This window comes from Sorex araneus, chromosome X, assembly GCF_027595985.1.
Source record: "Sorex araneus isolate mSorAra2 chromosome X, mSorAra2.pri, whole genome shotgun sequence".
Taxonomy (NCBI): Eukaryota; Metazoa; Chordata; class Mammalia; order Eulipotyphla; family Soricidae; genus Sorex; species Sorex araneus.
Genome location: NC_073313.1, coordinates 209,844,720 through 209,863,640, shown reverse-complemented (window position 1 = coordinate 209,863,640; position 18,921 = coordinate 209,844,720). Strand labels below are relative to the sequence as shown.

The 18,921-nt window shown below is 52.3% G+C and overlaps 2 protein-coding genes across 2 annotated transcripts; both read right to left on the bottom strand.

Moving 5' to 3' along the window:
- Positions 1 to 1,981: 1,981 nt before the first annotated feature.
- On the bottom strand, positions 1,982 to 4,593 carry HOXD10 (homeobox D10). The gene is made up of 2 exons (XM_004601178.3): positions 3,639 to 4,593; positions 1,982 to 2,259 (listed from the first exon to the last, which is right to left on the bottom strand). The coding sequence occupies exons 1-2, from the start codon at positions 4,591 to 4,593 to the stop codon at positions 1,982 to 1,984; spliced, it is 1,233 nt and encodes a 410-aa protein (XP_004601235.3).
- Positions 4,594 to 12,112: 7,519 nt separating this feature from the next.
- Positions 12,113 to 13,866, bottom strand: HOXD11 (homeobox D11). Its single transcript, XM_055123447.1, has 2 exons — positions 13,101 to 13,866; positions 12,113 to 12,348 (listed from the first exon to the last, which is right to left on the bottom strand). Exons 1-2 carry the CDS (start codon positions 13,864 to 13,866, stop codon positions 12,113 to 12,115), a joined length of 1,002 nt encoding a protein of 333 aa, XP_054979422.1.
- Positions 13,867 to 18,921: the final 5,055 nt, after the last annotated feature.

Sequence of the window (18,921 nt, the reverse complement as noted above, 5' to 3'; positions counted from 1 at the left end):
TCTGGGGCAAATCTCCAATAGTGGTCCAGATCTAGAAAACTGGGGAGTCCTCAGAAAGCAGCTCCCCTCAAGGTTCTATCTTGGAACGTGGGGCCATTCTTGGTTTTCAAGAGGAAGTTTAAATTTCCAGTATCAATCCTGAGTCTCTCTAAGATTCTTATGCTTAGGGCCCTCCAGCACGTTGTTTTTAGTGGGAAGGAAGGAAAACAACTGAAAAGGAGATATTTCCCGAGGCGGCTTCAAGCCATGGAAGAACCTTTGAAACCGCCACACCTTCTGGGGAAACGAATTCTCTGTCAGACCCCCACCCCTGAAGCCTTGTCTCTCTTCTCTCATCTTGACACCCGGGTGCAGATAACCCTGCACTGTCTATGCCGGTGTAAGTTGACTGGGATTTTCTGAGTCCTGGGTAGGAGATGATTGCCACATTGGACTTCTTGGGGAAGTCATATTCATTCGCAAATTGTGTTTCACTCAACCTGCATATTACTTTCTTGTTCCTAGACAATGTCTCTGGCCAACATTTTGCAATCAGAGGAAATATTAACTAGGAAGTGGGGTATCTTTTCTCCCTGCAACAAAAATTTCATGCGGGCCACTACAAGGTAATGTCTGAACACAATAAAGTCCTTCCACAAGAAAGCCAGGACAAAGTGGGATGGGAACACTCACCCATCCTTGGGTTCGCTGGAGCCTGGCTGTCTTGCTCTTGGGGTGGGGTGGGTTCGAGGGAAAGGGGAGCAGAATTGGAGGCGATGCAGTGCTAAGCTGCTGCTTGTCCTGGCTCCTGCACTGGAGGCCCGGCAGCTTCCAGGTGGGTGAGGCTGGTTTTCCACCCAGCCCCTGACGATGATGCGACAGCTAGAAATCATCATGACCCCACTGAAAACATTAAAAAATAACATCCAAAACTAAGGAGAGGAATACACATACTTGATGGGGGAGATTTGAGGGGAAAAGCAGCAGAGCACAGGTTTACTTACCAGGTTCTGGCTAAAGGGAAACAAACACCCACTGCAAGTTCAATGATGGGAGACGGGGGAGGATGCCCCTTCTTTCCAACTATGAAAGTGGCGCACCCAGGCTGCCTTCTCACTCATCCCACCACTGTCAAATTTTAGCTGCCATAGGCCTCACCCATTTTTTCTCTCCCATCTTCCTTCCCAGGCTTTCTCTCATCCTCCACCTTCCCAACTTCCCCAAGCAAGCAATTTAAAAGGAAGATAATTTTACCAAATACTTGCATTCCAGATTCATTTTGTTATTCCATTTCAGAAAGCAGAGGGAACGAACTCATTTCCAGAGTTTATTGCATTATACATGCGACCAGTACATGCAGAGAAAGGACAGGTTGCCGTTGCAATTCTACCAAACCACAGATGCACCACGAGGCAAAGGCTACAAGGCATAAGTAGTCAAGATTCCATCTCACCAAGGACAATTGCTAAATTCATTTGCAAAAAGATACATTATAATGTGCTTTGTTTTGGTCCCCCTCCCCCCAAAGCTTGTGGGTTTTCTTAGAAACTTTTAAATATATATGTAATTTAAGTACTTTTAAGTACTGGATGTACTCAAAGCTCCATGAACTCATGGACTAACCACACACGCACAGACCTTTTGTGTTAGGAAAAAACATGAAAAAGTCACATTGCTGGATGGAAGAATGGATAGATGGATGCTCTACAGTTCCAATAAGTTAAGACCCAAATGCGAAAATGCGCAGTAATAGTTACCCTGCATTACGATGAAAAAAATAATAAATTACACGTGCTAGATTTTTAATATATATATACTCATAGGGATTACAGATCACTTGCAGCACAAACAGAATGACCCCAAAGTCACATTCTAGCAGGAAAACAAAAAACAAAAAACAAAGAGCAATGAAGGTTTTGTCGCCCGCTTTCCCAGTCCTCCATCACTCGGTCCTGGAACGCGGTGCCCTTTCCTGGGTCTTGGCCTCTGCTGGGCCTTGGACCTAAGAGAAGGTGAGGTTGGCGGTCAGTTCTCGGATCCGGTTCTCTCGGCTCATCTTCTTAAGTTTCATCCGGCGGTTTTGAAACCAAATCTTGACCTGCCTGTCGGTGAGGTTAACGCTCTTACTGATCTCTAGGCGGCGCTCGCGGGTGAGGTACATATTGAATAAGAACTCTTTTTCTAATTCCAGCGTTTGGTGCTTAGTATAAGGGCACCTCTTCTTTCTGCCACTCTTTGCAGTGAGCCAATTGCTGGTTGGAGTATCAGACTTGATTTCCTCTAACAAAATTAAAAGAAGAAGAAGAAAAAAATCAAGATTTTTTTTTTCTCTCTGACTGTTCACATGTACACTTGGCCATGACCCTGCTGGCAGCCAGGCCGCTTTGGGAAATTGCTGGTATTAAACATCACTCACAAGAACTAGAACCTGGAAGGGGTTTGTCACTGATGCCAAATTAGTTAAAATCCCAAAATGACAAGATGGAAGATGGGTGGGTATTTTCACCCTGTCTCAAGGTTCTCTCTCTCTCTCTCTCTCTCTCTCTCTCTCTCTCTCTCTCTCTCTCTCTCACACACACACACACACACACACACACTTTCTTACCTGTACAAAACACCAATACAACAGTAAACTTTTAAGATCTCCTCAGCAATATTCTAAGTGCTCAACTCATAACAGGCACAGTCTGGACCCGCCAACTACCCATCCCAAATCCGTTCCTGGGATCCCAAGCCTGCCACTTCTTCCCTATTTCTGGGCAGGCAGGGAGTCCCATCATGTTTACAGGTGCCTATTATCTTTCAAAAGATGACCTGGGAACCAAGTGCACTTTTCTCCCCTCCGCCTGCTCATTGTTGTAGTCCCCAGAATTTTCTCTGTGCTCTCATGCATTCAGGTCCTGCACAAAAGCCTTTCCTCAGATTTAGATACTCTGTGGCTTACCTCTGGGTCCTGGGAGAGAAGCTCAGGGCAGGGTTCCCTCTGAGAAAGCCAGAGCCTCCTGCTCTTTGCCCTAGCTCACCCAGAGGATGGCCCGGCCTGGTGAGCTGGGCAGGTTCTTTTCCTTACGCTTCTGTCCCCTTTGCAAACAGATTTCAAAGCCTGCCCCCATGTTCCCCAGACAAAGCCAAGGTTACCTAAACCTCTCAACAGCAGGGAGCCCCATTCCCTGGCCTCCAGCACCGACAGACCGGGCAATCTCATGCCCTCCCTTGCTACCCCCAAGCTCGCAGGATGCGGGGTACATACACTTGAACGCCAACATAGTGTCTTGAACCTCCGTAAAAATCACCATTGGGTGAAAAGCAAAGCTGGGATTGCAAATCTGAGCGGGAGAGAGGAGGTTCTGAGGCCGTGTTTACAAGCCGCGGGTCTCATTTGCACTCTTTTGTTGCATTTCGGGTCTAGCTCAGGAAAAAATAAAGCCCGCGAGCCCTTCCTCTGCCCAGGCGCCATCAGCGTGGGGCCAGCACTAGCCAGGCGGGTCAGGGCTGCCGGGGAGAAGCAGAGGGTCCATCTCAGCACTGAGATTACCCCTGGAAAAGCCGGGAGAACAGCACCTGCCAGGCGGGCCCCACCTCGGGCACCTAGTCGCTCCCTCTCGGCCGGGTTCCCGGGCTGCACGCCCCGCTGGGGTGGCAACTCAGCTCTTACCGACCTTTGCTTTCCTTCTCCTGTACTTCTGGACTCGACACGGAGACCTCGGCCAGGCAGCTCCTCTCTTCTGGAAGGCCACCCTTGGCCTCCGGGCTCTCCACCTGGGAGACTTTGGCGGGCTCCTGGCCTCCCGCCGACTCGTTCATCTTCTTCTCCATCTGCAGCTGGGCAGCCGAGAGCTGCGGCTTGGCGGCGCCGCGAGGGTTGAGCTGGAGCATAACTGTGGAGCTGCCTTCGGGGCTGTTATTGTACTCTTGGGTTTTCCCGGTGGCGTAGGTCTGACTCAGTCTAAAATATCCAGGGACAGGAACCTCGGGGTTCTCAACGGGACAGGACTCGGGGACCAGCCTCTGGTACGAAGGGACCTCGGCCGAAATGAGTTTGTTGCGCTTATCAGAATACATGCAGCAATTGGATTCTTCCTTAATGTTGGTGGTGAAGGAGCAAGTGGGCACTTGCTGTGTAACAGGTTGTTCTATTCGACAAGATCTGTTCGGGTCTGTCCAACTGTCTACTTGAGGTATATAAGGATGCACATTCATACCCATATTTTGGTGGTTCACTTCTCTTTTGGCCAGAGACGGGAGCAGTCCACAGGTTTGCATTCCATAGGTCCCCATGTCTGCGCTAGGTGGTGGCATGTACATGCTGGCGCTGCTCGAATAAAAACTGTCACTCCTGCAGGCACTGATCAAGGAATCTACTAAAAAAGTATTAGCAGCAGGAGAGCTGTTGGGAAAGGACATTTTGGGGAGGAATTTGAAGAAGAGAGATTGTGTCCTTTGTAGGCTGACATCTCTAGGAAAACATTCCCCGTGTAATTGTGGATGCCTCTGCCGACCACATGACAACCAAGCCAATGAGATTTGAAAATGGCCTTGAGCCGCAGCCTCCTCGCTGGTCACGTGCTGCAGAGCCCGGCCGGCCGGCGGCGTAAGCGCGGACAACAGCGACATCTACTATGCGCCCGCGATAGTGCGCTGGGACCAGCGGCCCCGCGCTCCGCCGCCCGCCGGCCTCCCGGGGCTCGCGCGGCCGCCGCCCTGGCCGCCCCGGCGCCGCCAGCAGAAGGCCGGGCTCGGCCTCAGGGGCGTCGGGAAGGGGGCACCCCCGCGCGGGACGGCCGCTACCCGCGACGCCGGCACACAGAAGCACTCCCCGCACACACCCCGCAGCGCGCGCCCGAGAGGAGCGGGGCCGGGCGGGGGTTGGGGACCCAGGCTGGCTAAGGTGGTCCCGAGCAGCCTGGGAAGGTGAGTCGGATTTCCCGGGCTGGAAGACATCCGACCTTAGGCACCCCGAGGAAGAAACAAAAAATCCCACGGGGGTGGGGGGAAAAGAAAAAACAAGCAAACAAACAAACAAAAAAACCCGAGCGGCCGAGGTATTGGGGGAGCGGTGAAGGGCCGCCAGGGCAGAGAGGCCACGCAGCCGGCCGCCCGCCAGCGCCGAGAACCGGTCGGCGGCGCGCGGTCCCCGCCCGCGGCCCGCAACCCGTGGCGCGCACCCCGGTGGGCACCCCAATCATTTGAGATCTCCGAGGGCTGGGTCGCCGCGGGGTTTTCAGCTCGGAGACAATTCTCCAGCCGTGCGCTGTCCGCAAATGCGGCCAACGGGCTCCCAGTGGGAGAACTAAATCCAGGTTTCACTCCGAACACACCCGGATAACAGAGGCCAAGAGGAAGGCTGACCGGGAGACTGAAAATATTTTATTTCTCGAGGAAAGGAGCAAAGAATCGCTCTCACACTCCAGAAGTTTTCGAAAACTGACCGACTAGGCGAGGCTGGAGAGAGGGAGATGCAAAGGTGTCATTTGAATCTTCTACAAAGAAAAATATGTTTTCCTTTTATGGATTTTGTAAAAGCATTGGTTTCTGACAAGTGCAAGGTACAAAAGGTTGTGGAATTTATTAATACATATTAAGAAGAATCAGGGCGATCAATAAAATTCTCATCTACATTCTTGGGCTACTTGGTAATTTTCTTGCTTCTGAAGGTTTTTAAAGAGTTATACCCGCTGTTGCCACACACGGGGAGATATTTTATTAACAAATCAATCGAGACTTTGTAAAGGATAAGATTAATAGTTAAGATTTAGCATAATGGCGTTCGCTTTATGAATTATTGAAAATTATACTATTGATTTTTCCCCTCCGCTACTAACCAAGAAGGTCAATTTTTTGTTTTAACACAAATCGTCAAATATTAAAAGCTATACTTTTTGTCAGAAGTTGAGTTTTATAGTTTTGGACAATTCCTAAAGTTATTTGACAAGGTTTGGCTTGGGCTTGGGGAGGAAGGGAAGGAGGAGGTAAGGGGAAATCCCAGTCTTCTGTTTCCTTTAGTGAGGGAAAGTTCTACAAAGGGTTTGGTCTGGGGTTGTGGTCAAGCTCATTAAAGAACCACCACCATCACCACCATGGAAACTCAGAGTTTTATGAGAAACTTCAACAACTTCCTCCCTAGTTCTTCACTGGCAGGCAGAGCCCCAACCCTGCAGAAGCCCTGGCCTCCAGCAGCAGCGGGGCGCTTTAACCTTGATTTCCAGAGACTTGCCCTGGGCGAGGGGCCCTGCCAGGGTGCTGGAGTAGTCAACCAGCTGCCCTGAACCCCTTCCCTGAATCCAAGAATGGAAAATAGCCCAGAAATTCTGCTTACGAACCAGCTTTGGCTGTAAAGGCACTGGTCTTTTTCTCCCCGGTCACCCTGTCATGGGCTGGCCTTGGATTTCAGACTCAGAGACTGAACTTGTGAGCAAATTGCATTCCGCCTCAGCAGAACCTGTCTTTGGAGCCCGCGCTCATTAAAGCGCCTCCGCTTTTGGGGAGGACCTAGTAGCCAGCTCCCTGAATTCTTCACAAACATCTTTGCCAGCAAACCTTTTGTCTCCCCCTGCACTACCCTCCCCAAAAAGGAATCTCCCCCTGGCCTGATGGAGACACTGAACATTATTTTCGGCCTTGGGACTACTTTGCCTGTCCTTTCGAAGTACCCTCGCCCAAACAATAACCCCTTTTAAAAAACTCCGTGGTGGCAATGAGACAGACCTTTTAAACCCTTACGCAGCTGTTCAAATACAACATCATTGTCAGGTTAAAAGCCCGACGCCTCTAACTGCTCGGCCCGCAGGATACCGCCGCATAGCGGAGGTTTAAACATTACCTTTCAGCAGGGGTGGCTGTTTCTAAGCTTAGGCAAAGGGGGATAAGAAGGCATGCTAGGAATAGGAAGGCAGACAACAAAAAACTTGCTGAGGTCTTATTCAAAATTAATAATGACTGAAAGAACCCCAAAAATTGCTTCCCGCCCCCCAAGGTGGTGGTCATGGTTCTAGTCACCGCAAAGCATGCCCAAAGGCTAGACAAAATGCCCGCTGCACACACTCTTGCCGGGCGCCTGGGCGCCAGCCTGGCGCTCCAAAAGCTCCAGCCCTTTGCCTGTCGGCCAGGAGAGCTGCCGGAGACCGGTGCTTTAATTTTCCCTGGCCCACGCGCGCACGCGGCAATACTGTTCAATCTAATCTGGAATTTAATGCCCATCAAATGCCCTTTCGTAATCTTTATTTATATGTGAAGAAAACATCCAGGCCAAAACAAGTGGCTCCTCTCAAAGAGGTCAGGTCTGCGGTTAGCCACACACACCAGACAGGGGAGATCTTAGGAGTCTGGGGGGCTTTCTGTTTCAGTTCCTGGTAGCATACAGTACAAAATCACCCTGACTGGATTTTGGTTTTAATAGATCTTCTTTACCAGCAAGAAAAAATATGTGTGCATCAGATAGAATTTTGAATCTGTTATCATAAAATTCCATGCTTTCCTTTTGCAAATTTCTGCTTTCGGAGGAGCTATTTAAGACCAGTGATTCAGGGATTTTTATAAAAATCAAGCAAAACAGAAATAATACAAGAGCGTGACCGGCTTATGTAGGGGGAGAAATTCGCGTTAGCCCTTAAAGTTGAGATGAAGGAAATGTAATGAAATGGCAGTGGCTTTAAAGGCCACCTTTTATTTTGCTTACGAGTATTTAATGTAGCTGCATAGTTGCTGTTTTCGATCATCTTTAGATCAGTTGGAGCAGTTACCATTAATAATAAATCAATATTGCCCCATAAACGAGATGAATACCCATATTTTTACCAAGATACCCTTCTCCTCGGCATAGTTCTTTCTCAAGAAAAATAAAAAGAGTCGCTTCAGCAAGAAATTAGCATTTGTAATCAAGATGTGACTTACGTCTAGCTCTCCTGTCTCTGGGAAGATCTTCAACTCAGGCCTTTAATGGACCTGTATGCTACTGAGTTTGCCTCGAATTAGGGCTCTGGGTGGCCTCAGGATTGTGTCACTCTTGGGGGCAGAGCCGATAGGGACACATAGTAAAAGCTGATTCTCAGGGACACCCCTCTTGGTTGCACAAAATCAAGGGGAAAGTGGGGATCTGGACAAGATGTCTGTGACTTGAGGAACTGGTCTATGAGACGTGCAGAACGACTGGCAGCTAAAGAGACATTTTCCACTGCTAACACAAAAGACTCCTATTTCTAGTATTTTCCCTCCACTCAAGAATCACAAACCTCAGCGCCTTAAAATCCATAGCCACCCTCTACAGCACCATCCCCCATGCCTGGACGGCTCAGGACAGGCCAAGGCTGCAGTCCTCAGAACCCCTTGGCCAGGCATCTGACCCATTTCAGACCCAGATGGGCTCCGCTGTGGAGGGAAGGAACTGCTGTGGGAGACCCCAGAATCTGCCGAGGCAGCCAGCTAAGAAGGGGGCTCTTTCCTACAAGGCACAGACACCCCACAGAGCCACCCAAAGAGGAACACAACGACATTTAGGAAGGGAAGGGAGTTTTACCCCATATGGAACAGGGCCAGGATTAGGCCCCAGGAAATGTCGCTTCACAGTAGCAAAGCTTGACCCACAGTCAGACAGGCGGGAGCCTATGGTCCCCGCAGGGGAACACCCACGCCATTCTGGCTGGCGCCTCTTGGAGGGGCCCAGCCACCACCCACCCAGCTCTCAAGGGAGTCAGGCATAGCTTTGGGTCCCTTGCCTGGAGAGAGCAGACCAAGGCTTCCGACAAGGCAGACGCTTTCTCCAGAGGCTGCTTGCGCTTCACAATGAACTTCGGGAAGGGAAGAAAGGACAGCTACCCTCCTCTACAATGGCCCCCAGAGCCCTATAGCCCTCCCTTTTGAACCTCACTTTTGGACTGTAGTCCCGGAGTCAGAGCTGGGCCCTCTGGGATGCCAGGGGCTTTTTTAAAGGGGTGAGGAAGAGGATGAGGAAGAGGAGGAGGAGGAGAAAGAGGAGAATGTAGATTGAAAAATCGCTTCCATGAGTTCCAGGAGCATGTGTCCACATCAAAACCCTGTCATGGTGAGCAGGCAGTTGGGAAGGGAAGTATGGCCCAGGGTTCAGTCCAAAGCAAAGCCCAATTACTTCTAATGTGTTTTACGGAGCTACAGCGCCCAGGAGTATAAACATTGCTCCAGACAGCCTGTGCTTTCCACTGCTCATTGGGACCTGGCGTCCCCCAGCTCAGGATCCTTAGGTACCTCCACCACCAGGCACAACGGGGGTGTAGGGCTCTCTCACCCAGAATGACCCCCTGTCATGACGTTTCCTTTTTTTATTCCCTGAGACCACACTCAGTTAAGTTGCGGCGCCCTGATCTGTCTTAAACAAAAGCCTTTTAATCATCCACAGGCAATCGGAGAGCACGCAAAACGCAAAACGGATGGATCTTTTGGAAGGGGCTGATCTTAACTCACCCCGCTCTTCACACTCACACCAACATGAAAATTGATTTCCTTAATTTAATTAACTTGCAATAGTCATAACCTATTTCAAGAAGCTTATATCTGTCATCTTAAAAGCGCCTCTCCATACCACCAGAATATACCAAGGTATTCTTTGCAGCATCAGTTTCAGCTTAAGGAGACAAAGGTTAGGTGATTGCCAGTTTAAGGAATCTGGTTAGCTACCTTGTCTCTGAACAACTTATTACACTTTGTGGCTACTTAGAACCAACCAAGAGCAAACAAACACTGTAGCAGATGTCTGTTTCTAACGGACTGTGATTGCTCTCAGATTCTACTGTAGGAAAGATAGGGTGCCACAGCCGCTTGGCCATATGAGGCTTCTGGAACATGAGCACGCCCCCGTGTGGCTCCTCAGGGCCATGCAAACAGGGAATGGCATCTTTTGGTTCGGCTTGTCCAAGGTGGACATACAAGCTTGCTACATTTGGATGCAGTTAAGGGGAAAAATAAAGATAGATGGAGAGAGAAAGAAATAAACCAGTTTTCAGCTCCTGGAATGATTATACTACTAGGGCACTGACATTTTAACAGACACTCAGAATTCCTAACAAAGCAATCCCCTTCCTAACGAAATTATTCAATTGTAGGCTTTGTTTCTCTTGCATCTTTCACCAGAGGTGGAGTGATATTTTTAAATACATACATTTAAATATGTTTTCTTTTGTTTCATTTAGTAGGAAGTACATAATTTATTTGACAAGATGGCATTTTTTTCAAGTATAATGAAGGTGTAAGGCTGAATGGAACTTCCTCTTTCAAATGCCTGCTTTAAAAACTATAGTTCATTAGAGCAAAGGGGACTGCTATCTATGACCCCCTCCTTCCTTCCCCCGCTGAAAAAAAAAACCAGCATTTCCTAACCAGCTTAAAATCGAATTGGTAGACATTTTAACCTAATGAGTATTTTTCTCAAAAGTCCATTACTATTGAATTACACAAATCTTCGAAGGGAAATTAAGGTTATTGATTCTGAAATTAGGAATTTGCTTAGATTTATGGTGAGCCCATGATATAATTCTGTGTGGTCATAAATGTGTGTGGGAGGCTGGATGTGTGAACATGTGTGTGAGAGAGTGGGTGGCGGTTGAATATCACAGAGGAACCTTAAGGCGCCTAATTATTCAGAAAGGTTAAAGGTGATGACCTTGACATTTTGGAAGTTCAAAGGCATACACTTATGCTCTTATGTTTTTCCTTCTCCCAAAACCTTTGGCAACTTAAAAAAATTTGTATTCGGAAATGCACCCTTCCTTGGAAGATACACAGGTTTTGTACATCTTATGGACTCATTTTTTTGACTGTGGTCTTATGAGAGATTAAGAGCCATAAGATTCCTTTACACTTTTTAGAGAATGAGCAGCTTTTCCCACTCCTCCAGTTTATTGCACATTGCGGAAATCTCTTTTGGGACGACCAGAAGGTGTATAATATAACCCAATTAAGCTGTTTAGAACTTTGGCTTTTATGGTGTTGTCTAGACAGTTCAAGGTTTTGTAAACAGCCTGGCCTGGCCCTGAAACATAAAGTGCAAGCAGCCCCCACCACATTCTTTAACTTGAAGCATTAAATGCAGTTGAGAGGTGGGCCTGCAGCCCAGGTAGGGGTTTGCCGGCTCTGACCCAGGTCCACTGTGATACTGACAAGGACCCCCATCCCTTTCTAACCATCAGGAACCCCATTTTAGCAGACCATTTATTATTATATTCCAAGGAAAGATTCTAATCTTGGTGTCTTCCTTTAAGGGCCGCCTGCACCCTTGACACCTTCCTAAGAGTGAAATTGGATTACTGAACCAGTTTCCTCCATGGGGTTGGTCTTTTCAGAAATTCCAAGTTCAGCAGACTGGGTTGTGTGTGGGAGGGAGGAGATTTGCCTCTGAGTTTCCTGCTGCCCCAGCCCTGGCGCCTGGAGAAGGCAGTACCAGTGTGGCTGGGTCACATTCTCATTTCAGAAATTCAACCCTAGAGTGATTTTAAAAGCCAGTGTAGCCTAGAAGGGGTGGAAGGGTATGACTTATTTTAAGAGAATTAAGAAGCCTTTTGCTTGATTTTCATGTGCTTGGGGGAGCTGGGAGAGAAGGTTTAGGCTACTAATATATCCTAAGCAGATGCTAAAGTTCTTTGAAAAGGAATATTGATACAGTGTATTGAAATTGTAACCTCCATTTTACTAGAAACCATTTATTCACACAAAAGACAATGACTGTATGCCTTGATGCAACAGACCAAAGGTACATTTCCCAGAGTTTAAATAATCTGCAATGACCAAAGGGAAGGCAATCTGGCTCCCTTAAGCCTAGAACAAAAACAAGAGCCATCCAGCCTGGTCGCCTAACTCTCTAAAGATTCAACAACGTCCCCACGGGGACTCGGAGACAGGGAGGGAGCGCAAGAGCACATTGGCGGTAAAAATTGTAAAGGGACGTTTGCATTTACCATTTTCCCCTTATTAGGATCCGTCCGGCCAAGTCCCCGGCCTCGTTCGCAGGCTGCAGTGATCGCTGGAGGTCCCGAGTTGACCGTGGGAAGGAATCGTGGAGTTCCACAGAGAAGAGGCGAAGTTAAACCCAAGACACTGGGCCTGCTCTGGGCAGGCTGGTGGGGAGGAGGTGGGTGAGGGGTTCAGGGGAGGGGGATGCTTCTTGGAGCTCTCAAAATAAGGGGTTTCCAGTGAAATACTGCAGGCGGTCTCTGTTCAGTTTCTTTTCTTTCATTCTGCGATTCTGGAACCAGATTTTGACTTGCCGGTCAGTAAGGTTGAGCATCCGTGAGAGTTGGAGTCTTTTCTCTTTGTTTATGTACACATTGAAGAAAAACTCCCGTTCCAGTTCGCGGATCTGGTACTTAGTGTAGGGACAGCGCTTTTTCCGGGACCGCTGGGGGGTCACTGCAAGGCAACAAGACCAAAGGGTAAGAAAGGCTGCCTCTTGCTTACTCCCGCCAACCCAGAGCCACCTCTAACGAGCCAGGCTCAACCCTTGGGGACATCCCCTCAAAGACCCTGACTGCCTTGTGGGGGGTAATATATGGGCGGGCACAGGAGAGAGTGCAGGCGTGGACCTGTGTTCACGCCCCGACACACACACATGCACACACACACGCACGTGCGCACACCCTGGAACCGAGGTGGGGAGCAGAGGGCAAGGCCAGCTCTGAGTTGGACGGTGATGGGAGAGGACCGTGAGCGCCCGCTGGGGCATCTCTCCTCTCCCATCCCGCCAGCGGCGCGCGCCAGCCAGTCGCTTGGATCAAGTCCAGTGAGAGAATCAAACTCTCACCGCCCCCCCCCCCCACTCGCCTTCAAAGCTAGAGGCTGGAGTGTGCACGCTCACAGAGTCTAGAAATCTCCCCTCCCTCCTCCTCTCCCTCCCTCCCAGGCCTCTAGGACCCCCAGTCGCCCAAAACTGGGGAGAAGCTCTCTGCAGCCACGAAGGTCCTCCTGCAAGTCTACCTTAAGCCCACCTAAATTGGTTTCCTATCGTAAACACGCTTTACAGCGGCCCGGGAAATCTTATAGGAGGTATAAACCTCTTCGAATGCTTATAAAGTGGCACATAAAACGGCGCAAGCAGAAGGAGGCCCCCGCCGCGCGCCCCCCCACTCCCCCCAGCCCGCCGCCCACCCCCACGCGGTGCCTACCTGTGCCGCCACTCTTCTCCGCCCCCGTGTCCCCCGGGGGCCCCTCGCCGTCGCCGCCTTCGGCTGTCCCCTTGGGCTCCGAGGCCGGGGTGGCCTTGGCGCAGGGACTGCCCCCGGCGGCCGTCTTGGGGTCGCCCTTGTCGGCGGCGCCCTCGGGCTGCGGCGGCGCGGGCGGCGGCGGGGGCTGCGGCGCGGCGAACGGGGGCCCGGGCGCCGCCTCGTAGAACTGGTCGAAGCCCTGCGGCAGGATGCCGTTGCGGCCCACGGCGCTGTAGAAGTTGGCGGCGGCGCCCGCGGGGCCATGCGGAGGCCCGGGCGCCGCGCACACCGGCTCCGGCGCCTTGAAGAGCACGTCCGGCCGGCGGCCCGCGGGCGGGAGCAGCTCGCGCTGCATGGCCGCCTCCTCGGCCGCCGCGGCCGCCGCCGCCGCCGCCGCCGCTGCCGCGTAGTAGGGAGCGTAGCCCCCCGCGCCGCCGCCGCCGCCCCCGCCGGGGCCGCCCCCGCCGCCGCCGCCCCCCGCGCCGCCGCCGCCGCCGCCGCGGTACGGCCACTTGGCGCGCTCCAGGCCATAGTCGCGGAAGGCCACCTCGCGCACGGGCTGGACGTGCGGCGCCAGGTTGGACGAGTAGGGGAAAGTCATCTGGCAGGACGACGGCTGCGACAGGAACGACGGCTTGCTGGCGAAGTCCGACGGGGCCACGTAGTAGGCGCAGCCGGGCAGGTACATGCTGGCTGCGCTCGGGCCGCACTCGTCAAAGTCGTTCATGGCTCCGCGGCGTGCGCGCCCGCCAGCCCCGGGCCGCTCCCCGCGCCGCCGACCTGAGCCATCGATTGCACAAGACGCTTGGGCCAGGATCAACTAAGCAAAAATCCCCACCGGGCGCTGACGTGCAATCCATCTTGATTGATTCTGGTGGTAATTATGTCACGTGACGCCATGGAGCGAAATGTCCTTATATCTATATCAGCGCTCGCCAACACGCCCCAGGACGGCGGCTGGCGCCGAGGCGCGCGCGCGCCGGGGGGGAGACCCGGCCTCCCCTGCCCGCCGCCTCTCCCGGGGCGCCCCCGACCGCGCTGCACCGCAGGCTGGTCACCTGTGCGCCGCCGGCGGCCGCCACTACTGGGCGCATCTGCCACCGCCCGGCTGGGCCGCCCGCCCCGCGTGCGCCCGCGCGGCTTTTAAGTACGCGGACCGCAGCCGGCGGGGAGGCGGAGGGAGGGGGAGGAGGGGGGAGGAAGGGGGCAGGGAGAGGAGCGGAGAGCGGCGGGGGGAGCCCGAGCCCCGGGCACGAAGCGGGGGGGACTAGGTGTGAGGGTGTGAGGTTCCCACCCCCCTTTCTGCGGCCGCTCCCTCCCCCCGCGATGCAGCCACCCTCTGCGGCTCGCCAGCTCGGGAGCTTGTTGCTTCTTGTTCAAGGGGCGTAATGGCACCCACTCTCAGGGCGCAAAGCGCCCCAATTTACATATTTTTCCTGTCCTGTGCTTTCATTGCGAAGGAGCTTGGCTCTCTCCACTCCTGACCCCGAGATGCTGGAGGAGCCAGCTCCGAGAAAACCACGCTAAAATCGAGCAAGAACTCACCCGACTCGGGCTTCAGTGCCCTCTGGCCCTCTGGCCTCCTCTTTGCGTTCCTCCTCTGTTCCAGTCTCTGCAGCTCCTCCTCTGTTCCAATCTTCCTCCATCTCTGCAGCCTTCCCACTTCTCTCTTCTTCCATTCCCCTCTCCTCGCTCCTTCTCCTTGCCTCCTAGCCTGTCCCTCCCGGTCCTGGCTCCTCCTTTTCCCTAGCTGTGAGCCTTGTTCTTTCCTGCTGCCTCTGCCTTTTCTCTCCCAGTGCTAGAATAAGAAAGAAGAAGGGAGTTCCAGGGGGACACCCAGTGTCCCTCTTAAAGGCTGCGCAGGGGGTGGAGGAAGGAGCTAGTAAACAAAAGGATCTGGAATCTCGCTCCCAAGTTGCCCCCACCCCACCCTGGCAGAGACAGACCACCAGTGGCCCCCAGCTCCCTCGTGTCTCTTCATGTTGACTGGGACAGGCTCCAGCCCCTCCCTTTGGCCTTGCCTTTCCTGCTTCCAAGCCCCATCAAGGCTGTGGGTCAGGACCAACCTCCTCCAGGCTCCTGTGAGCTCTTCAGTGGGCACAGTCATAGCCCCTTCATTCAGGCCTGCTGGCTCTAAGGAGCTCACACCTACTTGCTCTTGCTCGAGCCCCACTGCTCCCCAGATCCCAAGGACCCCTCATGCACTTAGTCCCAAGGCCAGACTCTCCTCCCAGGCTTCTCTTTCCTAGCCTGGAGTCTCCTGATTAAGCTTGGATTCAGCTTCCGGGAGAGACCAACTTGTCTCCAAGGTAAAAGCAATCCCTCAACAAACACCTTTCCCAACTTCAATCCCAGAATCTAGGGGAGGCCTATGGCCCTTGTCCCAGGATCCCTCTGCTCTGCAACCAGAGCCACATCCCTATCCTGGGTAGCCACCCTCTGTGTGCCCGGGTTCCCCTCTGCCCAGGCCACTGCATTGCTCCCCCGACCCCCCATGCCCGATCAAAGGAGCAAAGGGACAGGGGATCATGGCTCGCAGATAGCTGTTTTCTGGCCAGTGCTATCGCCTTCTCTTTCTCCTCTCCTCTCCTTCTCTCAATACCTCCTCCACACCTTCAAGCCCTGTGCAAACAGGTCAGAGTGGGGTGGGGGATGAAGGGCCAGAAGCTCCCTCCCAAGCCCCTTTCACCTTCTGTGTCCCCTCCTCTCCGTGGGCTTGCACCCAGCTTTCAGCCCAGCCGCTTCTTCCCGGACCACCAGCACGTCATCTACACCGCATCTCCATCCCCCTACCCACAGCTCTCCCCCAGGGCTCGGTCGACGCCCCTGGATCTCTGCTAAAATGGCTCCCCCCAACACTGCGCACCACTGACCCTGTAGCTGCTCAGGACCCAGGCCCCGCTGCGACCCGCCCCTCGCCCCCAGGCAGGCTCTTTATCTGTCTGGGGGTACGCCAAAAGCCTTGGGTCTCCCCTCCGCGCGGAGTGGGGCGCCGGGCAGCCCGCAACCCCCAAAGTGGAGCTGGCAGACCGCGCCGAGGGAGCCCCGGAGAAAGAACTATTCAAGTTCAACGACATGGCGACGGCGGCGCGGGCCAGAGCGGCTCTTCGGCGGGGGAGGGCGCGCCATCTGCAAAGGCACGGGTGCCGGGGGAAGGGGGTGCTGGGGCCCCTCTTGGCTCCTTAGTGCGGACCCTGGCCCCCAACCCCCAATCCAAGGCTTTCGTTCGCTTCCCCACCCGCGTCTGCATTTGCTCCAGCTCCCTCCGGGCTTCTCACCCCCAAACCCAGGGGCAGCCGCAGCCTCCTGCCCGCGCGCCCCGCTCGGGGACCTACCATGAAGATCCGGCGCCGTGGCCTGGTCCTCGTCGGCGCGGCCCCACTCGAAGCGCGCGGAGCCGCCGCATCCTCTCGGCACAGCCGGCCGCTCCGTGCGTGGTATCTCTGCGCGCAGCTCCCGGGCGCGATGCGGTGGTTTCCAGCCACCCAAGACAAGACACTAACTTGACCTTAACTTTGTCAGGGCGCCCCTGGTATCTGGAGAACGTGAACAGACACTGTCTGGCAGCTCTCGTAAAAGCTGACTGGGGAAGGGATTCTGAGTCATTTCATTTATTGCCACTACAGTTCTGCAAGAAAGCTTTTCCTCCCTGCCAAACTTTAATTATTTATGCTCTTTTAGGAAACGAAAGAAGAAGAGGAACGCGGGGGTGGGGTGGGGGGAACACCCAGAGCCAGTCCCTTCCCTGCAGAGCCTTCGCAATGGTTTGCTTAAGTCAAGTGACTGGAGAACAAAAATATAGGGAGATCACCTTTGTCCAAGGACGATCGGACAAGCGCCTACCGCCCCCCACTAGGGGGGTGGATGCAGCTGGGAGAGGCGGGGTGAATGGGGCACCCCTTCACATGAATATTTACAACGGTTCCGGATTTCTTTTCCACCCCCTGGCCTCCTGGAAATCTCCCCAGCCCCCCTCCCTTGGGGAGAGCCCCCTGGCCTTAAAAGAGTCCCCCATCCTGCCCTCTAAGCTTGAAGCCGATTTAATGCCAGACGACTCCAGTATTTTTCCTCGTTTTAAATCGTTTTTCTTGGTCAAAAGGCCTGCACCGACTGCAGTATTTCCAGAACAACGAGGTTGTCTTTGTGGAGGTTGAAGGGGGGGATGTTGAGTGCTCAGATTTCAGCATCTTTGCTCTTTGGTGTTTATTTCCACTAATTCTGTGACAGTCCAGATCCCTGACAGGACATAGACTAGGAAGAGAGCGATGACATGGCCACAGTCTCTGCATTTGTGCTGACCAGTAAAAAATAATAGATTAGATAAACACTGCCAAAGCCACCATCTACAGACCAGATTTTACACTTGGAATGATTTCACCTCTTTGGGGAGTGGTCTCCATGAATCTCCATTCCCACCCCACCTCCCAGGGTAAAGAGACAGTTCCAATGTGATGTTTCTGTGCTATTGGGTTGGAAATAAATGTTCTCCGTATATTGTCCTAGAGATTGAGTCTGAGTGAGGGCGTGTTCTGGTCCTTTACCCAGCCTGCAGATGTGCAGTCTGATAGTGACCTCCACCTCTTCTCAGATATTTTGGGGGAGATAAATCTCCCAAGGAGGGATTGGGAGAGACCCAATTTGGAATTTTACCTCTTCCTGGAGTCATGTCAAGTGGAAGAATATTTCTAAGGAGAGGGATTCTGCTACCTCTTGCTAGCTCCTCACCCTCCATTGTGTATTTAAAATATGTTTTAAATTACTGCCTGTTTAAAATATGTCTTAAATTACACCTAAAGTTTAGAGAAAAGAAATCAAAACCACTGATTGTTGGTATTAGGAATTTAGTGGGTTGGTTGATTCTCCACTTGCTAAAAGGTAGCACTTCTGTAGTTTCCCTTTTCAAATAATCTGGGCACAAGAGGGTGGTGAATACTGAACTGGCACTACCTTTCTAGGCCTGGGATAGGGAATCAGAAGGCTGTGTGTGTGTGTCTGTGTGTGTGTGTGTGTGTGTGTTGGAGGAGGTGGGACAAAGGCAGTTCCTAGGGGAGTCTGCTGAGCTCCAGGCAAAACTGCTGCTAGGGATGATTCTATAGCCTGTTCAAGAAGGTCTGGCAGGGAGGTATATTTTATATTGAAATCTGAGGAAACACACACACACACACACACACACACACACACCCCACACCTTTCCCGCCCCAGCCAGCGTCAGACTTTGAAATTTTAGGTAAAATGCAGATGCACTATCTTGCAGAAAGCTAGGGCTTTGGCTTAATGTGAGAGACACTCAGCAGCCCAGGGTCCTCCCCCCAACGTCCCTGCGCTCCAATGTTCCATACACATTTTGTTCATAGGCTTTTATACACCATTTCCTGACAGACTTGGAAGCCATTTTCTCATTTAATGAACAGTCAACACCCACAGCGAAAACTGCAACCAGGAAAGAAAAAAACGGATTTGGTGGCCTGAAAAATATTAGGAGGATAGAAAATGTTTTGAAAAATCAGCATCAGTCCCTTAACAGTTTGCTGGACCTAGACATTTATTTCTAGGCGTAACATTTCTGTGTGTTCGATATATACAAGCTATTGTTTTTGACAGAATCAAAACAAAATCAAACACACACACACAGCGACAGAGAGCTGAGAAGATGCAATTCATCTAAACATCACGGAAGTCAGATGGGCAGAAGCTCACCCTGTGAATGCCCACTCCAGGTCAAGGGCCTGGGCTCCGGATGAAAAGAAATCGCTGGATTTAAGGAGTTGGGATCTCCAACAAC